This window comes from Doryrhamphus excisus, linkage group LG18, assembly GCF_037039965.1.
Source record: "Doryrhamphus excisus strain RoL-2023G ecotype Guam linkage group LG18, RoL_Dexc_Guam_v1.1, whole genome shotgun sequence".
Lineage (NCBI taxonomy): Eukaryota > Metazoa > Chordata > Actinopteri > Syngnathiformes > Syngnathidae > Doryrhamphus > Doryrhamphus excisus.
Window position 1 is genome coordinate 9,886,128 of NC_136374.1, and position 13,833 is coordinate 9,899,960.

General features: G+C 38.9%; 1 protein-coding gene and 1 long non-coding RNA gene across 5 annotated transcripts in view; both read right to left on the reverse strand.

Annotated features, from left to right (window-relative positions):
- The window catches only part of LOC144902057 (uncharacterized), a 30,638-nt gene extending 27,719 nt beyond the window's left edge, over positions 1-2,919 (reverse strand). Inside the window, exons 1-2 of the long non-coding RNA XR_013630297.1 lie at positions 2,778-2,919; positions 1,508-1,576 (exon numbers count right to left, since the gene is read on the reverse strand). This is a non-coding gene — a long non-coding RNA (uncharacterized LOC144902057). The remainder of the gene's footprint in view (positions 1-1,507; positions 1,577-2,777) is intronic.
- Positions 2,920-5,011: 2,092 nt separating this feature from the next.
- pax7a (paired box 7a) overlaps positions 5,012-13,833 on the reverse strand; it is a 62,773-nt gene continuing 53,951 nt past the window's right edge. For 3 of the 4 annotated variants that reach the window (XM_058054785.2, XM_078798342.1, XM_058054782.2), the window contains 2 exons: positions 10,113-10,362; positions 5,012-7,288 (listed from right to left, as the gene is read on the reverse strand). In XM_058054785.2, the coding sequence (XP_057910768.1) occupies positions 7,173-7,288; positions 10,113-10,362 (366 nt within the window). In that variant the 3' untranslated portion in view covers positions 5,012-7,172. Of the gene's footprint in view, positions 7,289-10,104; positions 10,363-13,833 lie in introns of those variants that run through there. The other variant, XM_078798343.1, reaches the window with a different exon arrangement.

Sequence of the window (13,833 nt, forward strand, 5' to 3'; positions counted from 1 at the left end):
TCAAGCTTTTTCTACTGATTTTATTCATGTGAAATGACATATTTTTTATTAAATTATGACTTTAATCCTCATAAAATTCATACTTTTAAAAATATATATATGTTATTAAAATATGCGGGACCAAGGAACTTTTTTAACATGCTAACCCATTTTTGTAAAAAAAAAAAAAATCAATAAATGAATTAATCCATTCATTGTCTACCGCTTATCCTCACGAGGATAAAATACAAACTAAAAATGCCACATTTTGCAAAGTTTACAATTAAAAAACTTTCACAAATATATGTTTACTTTAAAATTTTTGTATTATCTAATTATTATGGAATCTCACATGCTCAACAAATGATGAACTATAGTTGATAATGGGTAGCCTAGTGGTTAGCATGTTGGCCACACAGTCAGGAGATCGGGAAGATGCCGCTCTGTGTGGAGTTTGCATGTTCTCCCCGTGCATGCGTGGGTTTTCTCCGGGTACTCCGGTTTCCTCCCACATCCCAAAAACATGCTAGGTTAATTGGCCACTTCAAATCGTCCATAGGTATGAATGTGAGTGTGAATGGTTGTTTGTCTATATGTGCCCTGTGATTGGCTGGCCACCAGTCCAGGGTGTACCCCGCCTCTTGCCTGAAGACAGCTGGGATAGGCTCCAGCACCCCTGCGACCCTAGTGAGGATAAGTCGCATAGAAAATGGATGTATGTACCAAACTGCAAGTTCACTATCATGTTTCCCCCTCCAGGAGCGTTGGACTTATAGCAGGTACTTAGGTACAAAGGTACTTAAGTCAAGGGGAGAATACATTTTAGGGTTGCTCCACCCAATGTGCATATGTTGAATAAAGGGGTGTAGTGGCAAACTTATGTGGAGGGGGGCAAATCCTGTGCAGTCAGAATCCGCTTCAGCTGTGCGGCTTTTCACCCTTGGGGGAAAATTGGACTCTAAGGCTATGTCCAATTTTTTTTCATATGTGAACTGTATCTGATTTTTTCATATCGGTGCGAACAGCACAATTCCCGTTTTCTTCAAATGCGACTCAGGCGTCATTCGTATGTAGTAGATATAAATTCAAGAAGTATGCAATTAAAGCTGTTTTATGTTTTGCATTCTGTTCCTTTACTGTGCCAAAAATTAAATGTGACCTTAAGCAAGGAAGGTGACAGTGACTATGGTGTACCGTTACACCCTATTACTATACCATATTATCACCTTATTGTTTGGAACCCTGATTCATATATAGCGGGTCATGTGATACAACAAGTTGACTTTGTAAAATGTACTATATAGTTGTATGTATGTATACATGCATGTATGTTTTTAATGTTGCGGCCCCGCTACAGCTGTAAGATCATTTGTCATGTCAGCAGTGCATGAAAGAGTGTGTGCTGGCTTGCAGCTGTAGGAAGTCAGTCAATGTGTCGTTAATCGCGGAATGTTGTCTACAAATCTCTTCGCTATGGTGTCAATGCTCCTGCCTTTTGCCAACATGTCAAACATCTGAGCTCACTTACTTTTTATTTGATCATCGCCGCCGCTGCCGCCACCACCACCGCTTGCCGCTTGTTTGCTCTCCCATGGAGCTATAAAAGATCAAATTAGCAGCTTGTGTTAATTAGTCAAGAAATCAGGTCAGATTGATGTGTGAGAGATATAAATATACCAAGAAATAATTAACTCTTTTTATTGTTCATATGAAATTTCATGAACGGTAATTTATTTTAGATGAGAAATCTGATTTAAACTCATCTGAATAAAACTGTTTAGTTGGTTTACGTATTATCAACTATCCATCCATCCATTTTCTATACCGCTTATCCTCAGGGTATGCTGGAGCCTATCCCAGCTGTCTTCTGGCGACTGACCAGTCCAGTACACCCTGGACAGGTCGCCAGCCAATCACAGGGCACATACAGACAAACAACCATTCACACTCACATTCATACCTATGGACAATTTGGAGTCGCTAATTAACCTAGCATGTTTTTGGAATGTGGGAGGAATAAAGTACCCGGAGAAAACCCACGCACGCACAGGGAGAAAATGCTAACTCTACACAGATGCACAAGTGGAGAACCAAACCCAGGTCTTCCTGATCTCCAGACTGTGTGGCCAACATGCTAGCCCAGGGGTCGGCAACCCCTGTTTAAAGAGTCGTATTGGACCAAAAAAAAAATAAAAAACAAATATGTCTGGAGCCACAAAAAATTAAAAGCCTTATATAAGCCTTAAAATGAAGGCAACACATGGTGTATGTATCTATATTAGCCTACTATCAAAATGACTAAGATGGCTACATATACATAATGAGCCTTCATGATTACATGTTTATTTTCCCTGCAGCGTATCCTGACGCACCACGTGACTACTCTGTTGTAAGATGCCCCAAGTTTAACTTCATTACAATATTAATAAATTATGTTTCATTGCTTTGATGAAATGAAAAAAATGCAATAAACAAATCAGATTTTTGATGCCATTTTTATTTTGAGGATTCGAAAAAACAACAACAAAATGGAACGTGCATAACGAGCCCCTTATCTGGGCAACAAAGTGCAATAAAGTGAAATAAAACGCAGCCTGCATTTATAAAAAAATAAAACAGCAGCCTTTTGAAAAGGTAAAGTATATAAAATCGAATTCATACAGTTTAAGTTTGATTTCTGTGCAAATGCCTAGCAAGTCAGTGCAAGGGTGAAACGCAGCAGCTCTCCTACTTCGTAGCTATCCTCGTGTTAACTTGTCAGATATGTAGGTAGGTGGATAAACGAATAAAGTATGTACCTATCCAACGTAGCTCTCCTGGTGTTAACGTGCCAATGTTATTGAGCTCCGAACCGTAGTAAGGGCGACCTGACTTCAGCAGAGAAGGAAAATGTTACTTGTTACTTCCAACCAACTTTATTTTAACCTTCCAGCTCCGAGGCATTTCACACCGGACGAACTTCCTGGTTCAAAGGTCATGCAAGTTCACCCTACATAGCTGTCCAAGGCAAATGCCTGTAACACTCGAACCCAGCCAAACATAATAATATCCCTAAGTGTCATTCCAAATATATACTGACGAAAATCAGAAAACACTTTATAAAAACAGCCACTTTGTTATTAAATATGTGCCTATGACAGGATTGTGTTCTTACCCGTTTAATGTGACTTCTGTTTTCGGACATGACTGGTCAGCTTCTCTCTCTTCAACATCGGGCATGTAAGATGAATGCAATGAATGCAAATTATTCGTTCCAAGAAATGTTAATCCTCTGTTGTCTTTCAGTTATTTTTCTCTTTTTCGCCGGTTTGTTTACAACAACCACCTGCCTGGCATCCCGCCCTGCTAATAGAAACGTGTCGCAAGGGTATGACGTAATTCTTCGTTGACAGAAATGTTGACATTTAATATTTATATTTACAGCATTGAAAATTAAAATGTTAAAAATTTTTGTGTCAAGATTGTCCTCCTACAGAAACCATATTAAAACAAAAAATATATTTCCATCCTCCATATTTTTCCATTTTCAAACATTTTTCAAAAAGCTCCAGGGAGCCACTAGGGCGGCGCTAAAGAGCCAGATGCGGCTCTAGAACCGCGGGTTCCCAACCCCATGCTAGCCACTCCACCACCTTGTAGCCCCAGGTACATTCTAATCTAATATGTAGCCAAATATTATTCTTGATAAAATGCACATCTCAACTGAACCTGTTATATTCTGCTTCAATGAATTAGACCTTTTCAAATTAAATGTCAGAGCAAGTCCGCCTCCTTTGACTTCATGTGAAATAGCTTTTTTCTCCTCATATATGTTCTTGGACTGTATGACTGCAATTTGTGAAATATGACAACTTCCTCATAGTTAATAATTCGAGTAGTGGGTTTCATTCTCCTCAGGGTTCACGTCAGGAAAGGCATATGTGTTTGGATTGCTGGCAAGAGTTGAAAGTTGAGAAAATAAATCTGTAAAATGATGCTTTCTCTCTCATAATATTACTGCATTCATATATAAAAGACGTTTTTTTTTCTCCTCATAATATGTTTTCATTATTTCTGACATTTTGGTATATAGTAATCCTTCTTTATCACAGCTAATTGGTTCCAGACCCGACCACAATTAGTGAATTTCCATCAAGTAGGATTCATATTAATGAACAAAATATTTTCCTAGTTAGAGCAGAGAAAATCTGTTTGTTGTTACAATTATTAGAGCCCGGTACACATGACATAACACCCCTATATCTTCCGAATGTGTGGGCAGGAAGTGACGGCAATAATTTGGAGTTGAGTACAGCCCAACAGTAACCTGTGTTATATGATGATGATGATGATGATTATGGTTATTATGTTATTATTGTGACTGTTGTCATAAATAAATACTTATAAAATTCTAAAAGCCTCTTGTTGCCAAACAAGTTCATCATTGTCTTGTATTGCCTTAAACTTTATTTGTATTTTAGTTGATTTAGAACATTTTTACCCTTTATGGAAAAGCTTAATTTAGGTTGAGAATACATTACATTAACTTAAATATGCATTTTGTGGATTAATAATATGCTGTAGTAAACCACGAAAAAAACGAAGCCACTAGAATTTGGGATTATATAACTTTTTCAATTTAAATTATATTTTCATAAATAATTTGTGTCTCCCCGTGCATGCGTGGGTTTTCTCCAGGTACTCCGGTTTCCTCCCACATTCCAAAAACATGCTAGGTTAATTGGTGACTCCAAATTGTCCATAGGTATGAATGTGAGTGTGAATGGTTGTTTGTCTATATGTGCCCTGTGATTGGCTGGCGACCAGTACAGGGTGTACCCCGCCTGTCGACCGAAGACAGCTGGGATAGGCTCCAGCACCCCTGCGACCCTCGTGAGGATAAGCGGTAGAAAATGAATGAATAAATGAAAAAAAAAAACAATTATCTTGTAATTAGATTTTTTGTCTTTTCAGCGTGGCCCTCATATTCCTTTTCTAACTCAGACAGAACTAAAAAAAAAAGAAAAAGTGCATTTAGCAAGATAGTATTGCATTTGTGATCTTTATTTGATAACAGTTACGCCAGTGTTACAGTAAACACACCCACAGGCTGAAGGTAGTAAATAGCAATACAAGTTTTGCCACTAGTCTAATATTGATACAGCAGAATAAATTATACGTATGATCATATACACACATGCCAACAGAAGAGAAAGCAAGGATGTCAGAAAGCAACTAAACAGATTAAGGGTCGGGTAGAGGGCGACGGGGGAATAAGACGCCTTAAATATCCAAATGTTTATTGAAGTGTTAGAAACGGCATTGATACACTAAAGACAATTCTAATTTCTTCTCTTTTTTTTTTAAATATACCTGTACACAAGTTCACAGGAGAAGCTGCAGTTCAGTGCGTGGAGTAAAGTTCTCATCTCGTCAACAAATCAGTTGGAGGGGGCGTGTCCCGGGAAGGTGCAGTCCTGTCTGTCTTGCATTGATCAGTCCGAGAGGTCAAGGCGGTGAAAAAGAGATCCATCCGCCATTGTATAAAATGTACACTACAGTGGTCCTGTCATCCATTGGCAGCACTTTTGGTCCATTTTTTCCATTGGTGGGGAATTAAGTCCAAAACACTGACACGTTCTCCATCCCTGCACAGGCTTCCAACGCAATTAAATACAAGTCAAACAAAACAGAAAGTTGCCAGACAGCCAGTTTTGTTTTAGTATAAAACATATTCTTTATAAACAAATGACGACTGTACACTTTTTAAAGGAAAAGAAAGAAAATGACATAGTGGTCCTGGATCATGTTGGAGGTCAACTAGGAGTGCTGCACACATGGTTGGTATCCACCATTCTTTAGTTTTGTACATTTCGCTGATGACGACGATGTCATTGGGGGCTCGGGTTGCATTCTGAGTCAAAGATATTGTTTTGGAATGCTTCTATTATAACGTTAATTTACAATTTTGGAAAGGAGGCAACTTTATTCCTGTAAAATAAGGTCTTTTTTCTCTGAATGTGATAACTTCATTCATGTAAATAACAGCATTTTTCATATCATGCTCGATATTTGATAATAAGTAATGTTGGGCATCGAGTTTCGAGCATGGATGGGAACCGGGACTCACATTGACTTACTTCATGTGAAATTGTTTTTCCTCAAAATATGACAACTTTATTCATCATAAAAATTAAAATAATATTATTACTTTTTATTTGGGAATGTAGGACTGCATATGTTTTCGTAAAAACTATATTATTCTGCTTTGATTCTTGTACTTTTTTTGTTTTACATGTACTTTTTTCCCACAATTTTCATGAACATGAACAACTTTTTATTGTCATTTTTGTCAAGTAAGTGTCCTTTTTCCAAGGAAGAAGAGTTGGAATGCTGCTTACGTTGGAATGTTTGTCAGGAATGATTGAAGTGAAGGTGCGTTTGTACAAGATGTGCTCCGTAAAGAGAAAGTCGGAATAATAAGAGGAGGGGTTGACTGTGAATGTATGCGATTTAATCTGCTTTCCACACTAGCAGAGGGCAATTAGAAGGGGGGGGGGGTGTAATGCAGTTAGGCCTCCATATTTCTAAACAAAATACATTAATTTCCCCAATCCGGTTTTTACAACAAAGCCCCCACTTCCCTGTGGACCGCAGCTAAGGATAGGGTGGAGGTTAGAGGCGGGTGTGGAGGCGTGGGGGGGGGGGGGGGGCGCTATTGGCGGCCAAAACACTGCTTAAAATTCCCTGCAGGATCCCTCCAGCCAGACTTCCCACAGAGTGGCCAAGTTCTTTTGGAATGTCAAGATGGATATGAAAGCGGGAAGGTCAAATCGCTCACTAAAAGTGAGGGGGTGGGAATTGCAGGGGGGGGGGGGGGGCAGCTTGGAAAACAATCATTGTGCTCCTCCTCACGAACACACCAGTGGAGTCAAACAACGTTAGCAATAATAAGCACAAGAATATTATCATTATTAACAATCATATCAAAAAAAGAAGAAATGATATTTGTTAACTACTATCAACATCAAGGTCACATGAGTACTTGTTGCCAATGGCTCTGGGGCAGGGGTCCAATATGTGGACCCATTTAAAGTGTGGCCCCGTCCCCTCTTGCAGAGCAACGGCACGTCCAGTTCCCTGGACTTGTGGAGGGGGGGGTCCGCACTTGATGCAGTTTGGATGTGTTTGTGAACAGGGGTGTGGGGGGGGGTTCAGTAAGCCTGCCCCGTCTCCACCTGCAGCAGTCCCAGCACGGCCGAGTGGTCTCCAAGTTTCATCCTCCTTTGGGTGGACAAACTCACGTTCTTGGCCAGGTAGTCCACGGCAGCTACAGCGACAGAGAAGACCACAGTCAACATCAAAAGTTAACATTAAGTACTTTTTCAATTTTTAAAATATTTTTATTATTTTTTTAAATATATTTCTGTCTTTTTAATATTATATTCAGTAGTTGCTTATTTATTTTAATTTTTTTAGTATTGTTTTTATTTAAAGGGAATTTACTGTGAGTGTGTATGTGTGTGCTTTGCAACAATGCAAGGAAGGGATTTGGTCTAAAATGTATGTATGTATATATTCATTCATTCATTCATTTTCGCGGGGGGTGCATCTCTATTTCTGTACAGTGTATATGCGGAAAAGGTAAGGTATCTGCAAAATATATATATGGTGTGTTATCCTAACAAAATATATACAAATTTAATATTTCAATTTCATTTAATTTATCATTTAATCATTTTAACAATGTATTAACTGTATTGTGTAACCTTGGTTTTTGTCATATTAAAAGGTCGGATGAAAACTGAAATGTACAAAAAAAGTAAATCCAATTAATCAGGTTGAGACATCCAAAAATATTGAAAAAAAATATATATTTTCATTCATTCATTCATTTCCTGTGCTAATTAATCCTCATTAAGGTCTGCTGGAGCCTATCCCAGCTGTCTTAGGGTGAGAGGCGGGGTACACCCTGGACTGGTCGCCAGCCAATCACAGGGCACATATAGACAAACAACCATTCACACTCACATTCATACCTATGGACAATTTGGAGTCGCCAATTAACCTAGCATGTTTTTGGAATGTGGGAGGAAACCCATGCATGCACGGGGAGAAATATGTATATATATTATGTATATATATTTGTTACAAAGATGACTCTACATACATTTTATCATGAGCTACATACTTTTTTCAGTACTTGCAGAAGAACCCAAGCAATGGAAGTTCCAAAGTGAAAATGGTTACATTAAAATGTACATTTAAGGTGTGGCTGGGATAGGTTCCAGCCCTCCTGTGTAGGACAAATTGTCCAGAATATTCCTCGGCTGTCATTAGTGATGAAATGCATGGTGTCAGAGGCGAGTGCGTCAAATGAAAAGGGGGTTAGGTTGGCATGGCTCTGGCACGGCTCATATGCATCCTGGTAAAGTCTCCATGCTGTCACTCAGCAACACCCCCCCCCCACCTCCTTGTGTGTGTGTGTGCCAGTCTTCATTACACTTGGCATGTGCGATTTCATGGCCTCCACAGTCCACACGGCCCATCATTTTCATCATCCTCCATTCATTAGCCATCCACTGTGCTCAATCAGCATCTTAATTAACCTCGCATCAGCTCGCGTCCGCCATAGTCGGCACACTCTTGCCGAGCGGCCCGACACGTGACACGTGGCGATGATGTCGGATGCTTTTGGTCTATATGTGTGTGCATGTGTGCGTCCGTGTAAATAACAAACAAATGTGTGCACGCTAGCTGCTTGGGGAAGTGTGCTTCATTTTACCTTCATCAATAGCCGAGACAGCATCAGTCAATTATGCTAATCTAATAAGGCAAACTCTTTCCTACCCCCAGGCTGGACCAGTGTGTGTTTGTGTGTGCGTGTGTGTGTGTGTGTGTGTGTGAGATGGAGGCGAGAGGAAGAGGTGGCCAAGAGGACATTGTGGCCCCCGAGGGTGTGCCGCTCTTTGAAGTGGCCCTCTGCTCTTTCCCATCCAAGTGGAGAGGGATGTGACTAAGGAGCATGGTGCTGCTAGTGCTGGTAATAGTGTGTGTGTGTGTGTGTGTGTATAAATGGGGGTGGGGGTCTTTATCAAGAGCACGTGTCTCAAACTAGAGAGCAAAGGTCAACAAGGTCTCTCATCGCTTATCTTGCGTTTTGAAACACAACTGCACATGTTACACTACTTTTTTAGTAGTTTATTATGACATCAGGATTTGAATAGTACCGTGTTGTATTTTAGCCAAATGTTTGTGTAGTTTTATATATTTTATTTAGTTATAATTAAATAAAAAATATATAATTACAGTCATTAAAATATTTCTGTATTTAGTATATTTTTGTGTATTTAAATAATTTAAGTATTTTATATAATGATTTTAATATTCTTAATATTTTTAAGTTTTTATTATGATAGTAATGTGCTCAGTTTTTTTAGTATAGCATTTTTTACAATTATATTTCATGTTAATATTTGTGATTTAGCACTTTCCTTTCATTTTAATTTTGTATTTTAATTATGATTTTTGGTATTTTATAGCATTTTGTATTATTTTAATAGTTCTATTTTTTGTGAGCTTTAGTAACTATAAAAAACCCATTAAAAAACATAGGAACTAGCCCAGAGGTACTACCAGAAATGGTATTACTTTTATAAAATATTACTTTTAAAAGTATTACTTTTTCTATTTTTGTTTTTTATATATATTTTATTTTTTCCACCAATTTTAATTTTTAAAAATGTATTTTTAATATTACACAATTTTGTCTACATACTATTTGGTATTATCTTTAGTTTTTTTCCATCATTTTGTTATTTCAGTTTCAGGTTTCTATTTAAAAAATATTGTTAAGTCTCATAAAAACTAATTTAATTTAAGTTTCATAAAAACATAACAAAAACAACTCTTGAACCATCTAATTTTCAACCCAGTGTGCTTAAATTAGCGACATTCAAACATCAAGTCCAAAAATGTCTTGTGTTTTGGGTGCTGTTTCATTGTAGGTTGTGTTGCGGTGCAAGGAAAACGAAAAGAAGGACTCTGACTTAACTGATGAACACCTTTAACAGCCAATAGAAATGCATGTCTGAGACAGTTTTACATTGGAGTTCCAAGTATGTGTTTTTTTAAAGCTCAATAAGACTACTCACTCTGTCCATACTGGCTGTACTGGTATCCAGCAGTGACGGGGTCCACGCTGTAGCTGGTGGCGCTGTAGGTAGGGGGGCAGTAGGACTGCGAGGAAGCCAGGCTATCCACGCTCTTGATGGGGTCTGAGCGCTGGCTGCAGCTGGCCGAGATGGGGTTGGAGCTCTCCAGGCTGCCGTGTAGCGGCGAGATGGAGAAGTCGTGCTGAGGCTGGGACGGCACGGCGCTGGGGTTGCTCAGGATACTCATCACCTGAGGATCAAAACGTTGATGAAGTTGAGGTAAAAAGGAAGTATACACGTCCATTATATTTTGTTTCCATCTATCATTCTGTTTTTTTATGCCGCTTATCCTCACTAAGGGCTGCTGGAGCCTATCCCAGCTGACTTTACGGGGTGATCGGGTACACCCCGGACTGGTCGCCAGCCAATCACAGCGCACATATAGACACATACATCAGTAGGTAAATAAACCTAGGAGTGAAAGAATGAAATAAATGCAGTGATGAGTTCAGGGAACAAGAGCAACTGTTTCCATTAGCTGGCGCTGTCAGTAAGCATTCTGCTGTGGGACGCAAAGGGTCCCCAAGGGTGATAATAGACCCACCATTCGTGCCAGACAGCCCGAAGCCTGAGCCGGAGCCTACAGCACAACAAGCACCGAGGGAGTCCCTAATCCTTCGCCCCTAGCCTAGCCGTCTCATGAATAGTAATGGACTTGGAACTGCTAAACGATCCCTTCAGATCCCTGCACAAAAAGTGTGCTCTGCAAAGCCAACAGAGAGGCCCGCTGATACCGCAGGTTAGGGCTCGGCCCCCCGAATATGACAGCGCGTGCGTTATTGCCGCTGCATAAAGCTTCCAATTCAATATTCTAGATTATTGTAATAGCATGTGACACTCGCCAGAGGAAGGTCTCACAATGTGTTCAAATGGAAGAGATTACCTCCACTTGGAGCACACTGGACCGCTGCACTTTCAAGTGAGTGAGGGGGTGCCTCATAATAATAATAATAAAAAAAAAAAACCTTTCCCTCCTATAGCGAGGAAGCCGTACTTCTCAACATCAGGTTCATGTTGAGTTTGGCTATGCTCCACTGGCCTTTGGCCCCCTGGCTGCTAAACCAATTAGGCCATCATGGAGGTGGTTAGCAGCACACACACATGAACATACATCACGTGAAGGATCCCACATAACAGAATTAAACATTCTCTACATTAATCACAGCTTTAGGAAACATAACACATCATTTCCATATGTCAATCCTTACACTAAAGCATGTAGCATAAGAGACAGCGTGCATGGAGGACACATTTAACTCAAGGACCACGAAGATGAAGCGTCTTCAGGAGGACAGACAAGATGGCTGCAAGGCACGGTGGTCCATTTTAGTTTTTAATTGAAGCTCGATTGCATCGCCCAATAGCCAACAATTGCTCCAATTAATATTCATGCTCATAAAAGTTCTTCAAAAGAAAACGATGCCTTATCACAGATTTTTGCTATTCTAAGGATGGGTCAGCCGCTTTGGAAAAAAAAAAAATCTCCCTGTCAGTCCTCAAAAAGAATATTCTGCCTTAATAGTTGGAATTTTGCTGAAGGAGCAAAGATAAGCTTTTTTTTCGGAGGTTTCTGCATGCACTCTGTAACTTTTAGTCATCTGATGTTTAATAACACTCATAAAAGGATGGAGTTGGACATTTAGACATCATTGCAAAAGTCAGATACTCTGCATCTTAATCAATGCAATCACATCATGAGGGCTGTTTTTTGGTAGGATTTGTGACCATAATTCTCCTAAAACCTTCAAACAACAAAAATCAACTTAACTAAAGCATGTTAATGGATTAAGATGATATGATTTGTGCAAATTTAGTAGGGATCCATGTCAAAATGAGTGCCTTTTAATAAGAGTAGGGAATATAAAATAAAAAATAAATACATTTAAATTAAATAATAGCAAAATATTAACTGTGGTGTATCACTTGACTTTTGGGCAAGCTGATTGTTTTTTTTTTGTTTTTGTTTTTGCAGTATTTCCTACTAAAACTCAACAAAAGAACATGTAGATTCCGTCTATTGTGTAATTTATTTTAATGAATTGTGTTGATGGACAATGTTGGGCTTGTTAGTTCATTGATAACATTCATGCTTCCCATCCATATACTGTATATTTAGTTTAGTGCAATTATCATGAATATATCATTATTGAGAAAATAAAGTTCATAAAAGGCATCTTGGAGGTCTATGGGGTCATCTAGAAACCGGAACATTCTGTAGATGTGAAGTCTTTGTCATCACATGTGCTGGAATAGTTGCTGCTGTGCTGTGTGTTACAGGTACTACAAAAAGTCAAGCTTATGTATAATTTATAAGGTTGGTGGTAAACAAGTTTATTTGTGTGTATAATGTGAATATAATCCAAAGTTCTGGTTTTGACATATTTACAAACACGTTGGAATACACTATGATGTTTCATGTGATGAAGTACATTCATTGGCTAACAAGTAGTTTACACTTCTCTTGGTTGGTGATATATTTGTATTGTATGAATGTACTTTTGGGAGTGACCAGGATGGATAGGATCAGGAAGGAGTACATCAGAGGGACATTACATGTTAGAGGCCTTGGAGATAAAGTCAGTTATCGGCCAGACTGAGATGGTTGGGACATGTCCAGAGGAGAGATAGTGAATATATTGGTAGAAGGATGCTGCCATGTAGGAGGCGTAGAGGAAGACCAAAGAGGAGGTTTATGGATGTAGTGAAGGAGAACATGAGGGTAGTCGATGCAGAAGACAGGGTTGGATGGAGGAGATTGTTTTGCTGTGGCAAATCGCCAAGCTAAGGTATCTGCTTTAACTGTTGTCAGAATCATTGCTGAACAGCCACCTGACAACGGGACTGACTCCGACAATGATGAGAGGGAACCCTGCATATTTGATGGCAAAATTGCCAAGTTGTTCAATTCTGATGCAGAAAATGAAGACTTTGATGGACGTGCGGGAGAAGATTAATTTAAAATATGGTAAGTTTGTTGTTAAACAGTGAAATAAAGTTAAACTAAACCTATTGTTTTGCTTCCTTTGCCTTTTCTTTTTTGTAGCCAGCATGTTTTAGAATGTGCCTTATAATATGGTGCACCTTATGTTGCAGAAAATACAGTGTTGTATTGTAAATAAAATGAGTTATATATATATATATTCTTGGGTGCTAAATTTGTATTTCGAGTCAGATGTTCAATGATATTGTTGCTCAAGTAGCAAAGAAGCAAAAAAAAAATGAATAAAAATTAGTGTTTTGGAGGAAAAAATGCAATGTTTCTGTCAGCAACTCAACCTTTATGAAATATAAAAACAAACACATTTGGAATTTTCCTGGATTATAACTGTTATTGGAAACATAAACAACCCTTGTTCAAATATACTATGCATGCATTTTTTCCATACAGTGGAAGAGTAGCCTCTAAAGGAAACCTAAGGACTTTGACATTTTTATATAGAAAAACACATTTCATTTTGCGAACATACTCTTCATCCCCCCCCTTCCTTCCTCTTCCACAGTGTTTGGTTTGTTGTTGGACGTAGTGTGAGTGCTGCTTTGGGAGATAATGCGAGCCAGGACTTTTAGTTTAAAGGACAATGCTCCGGGGTGTTCTCTGCCTCCCACCTCCCTCCCTCTATGCTCTCGCTACAGATAGATTACTTTAAAAATAATAACAACA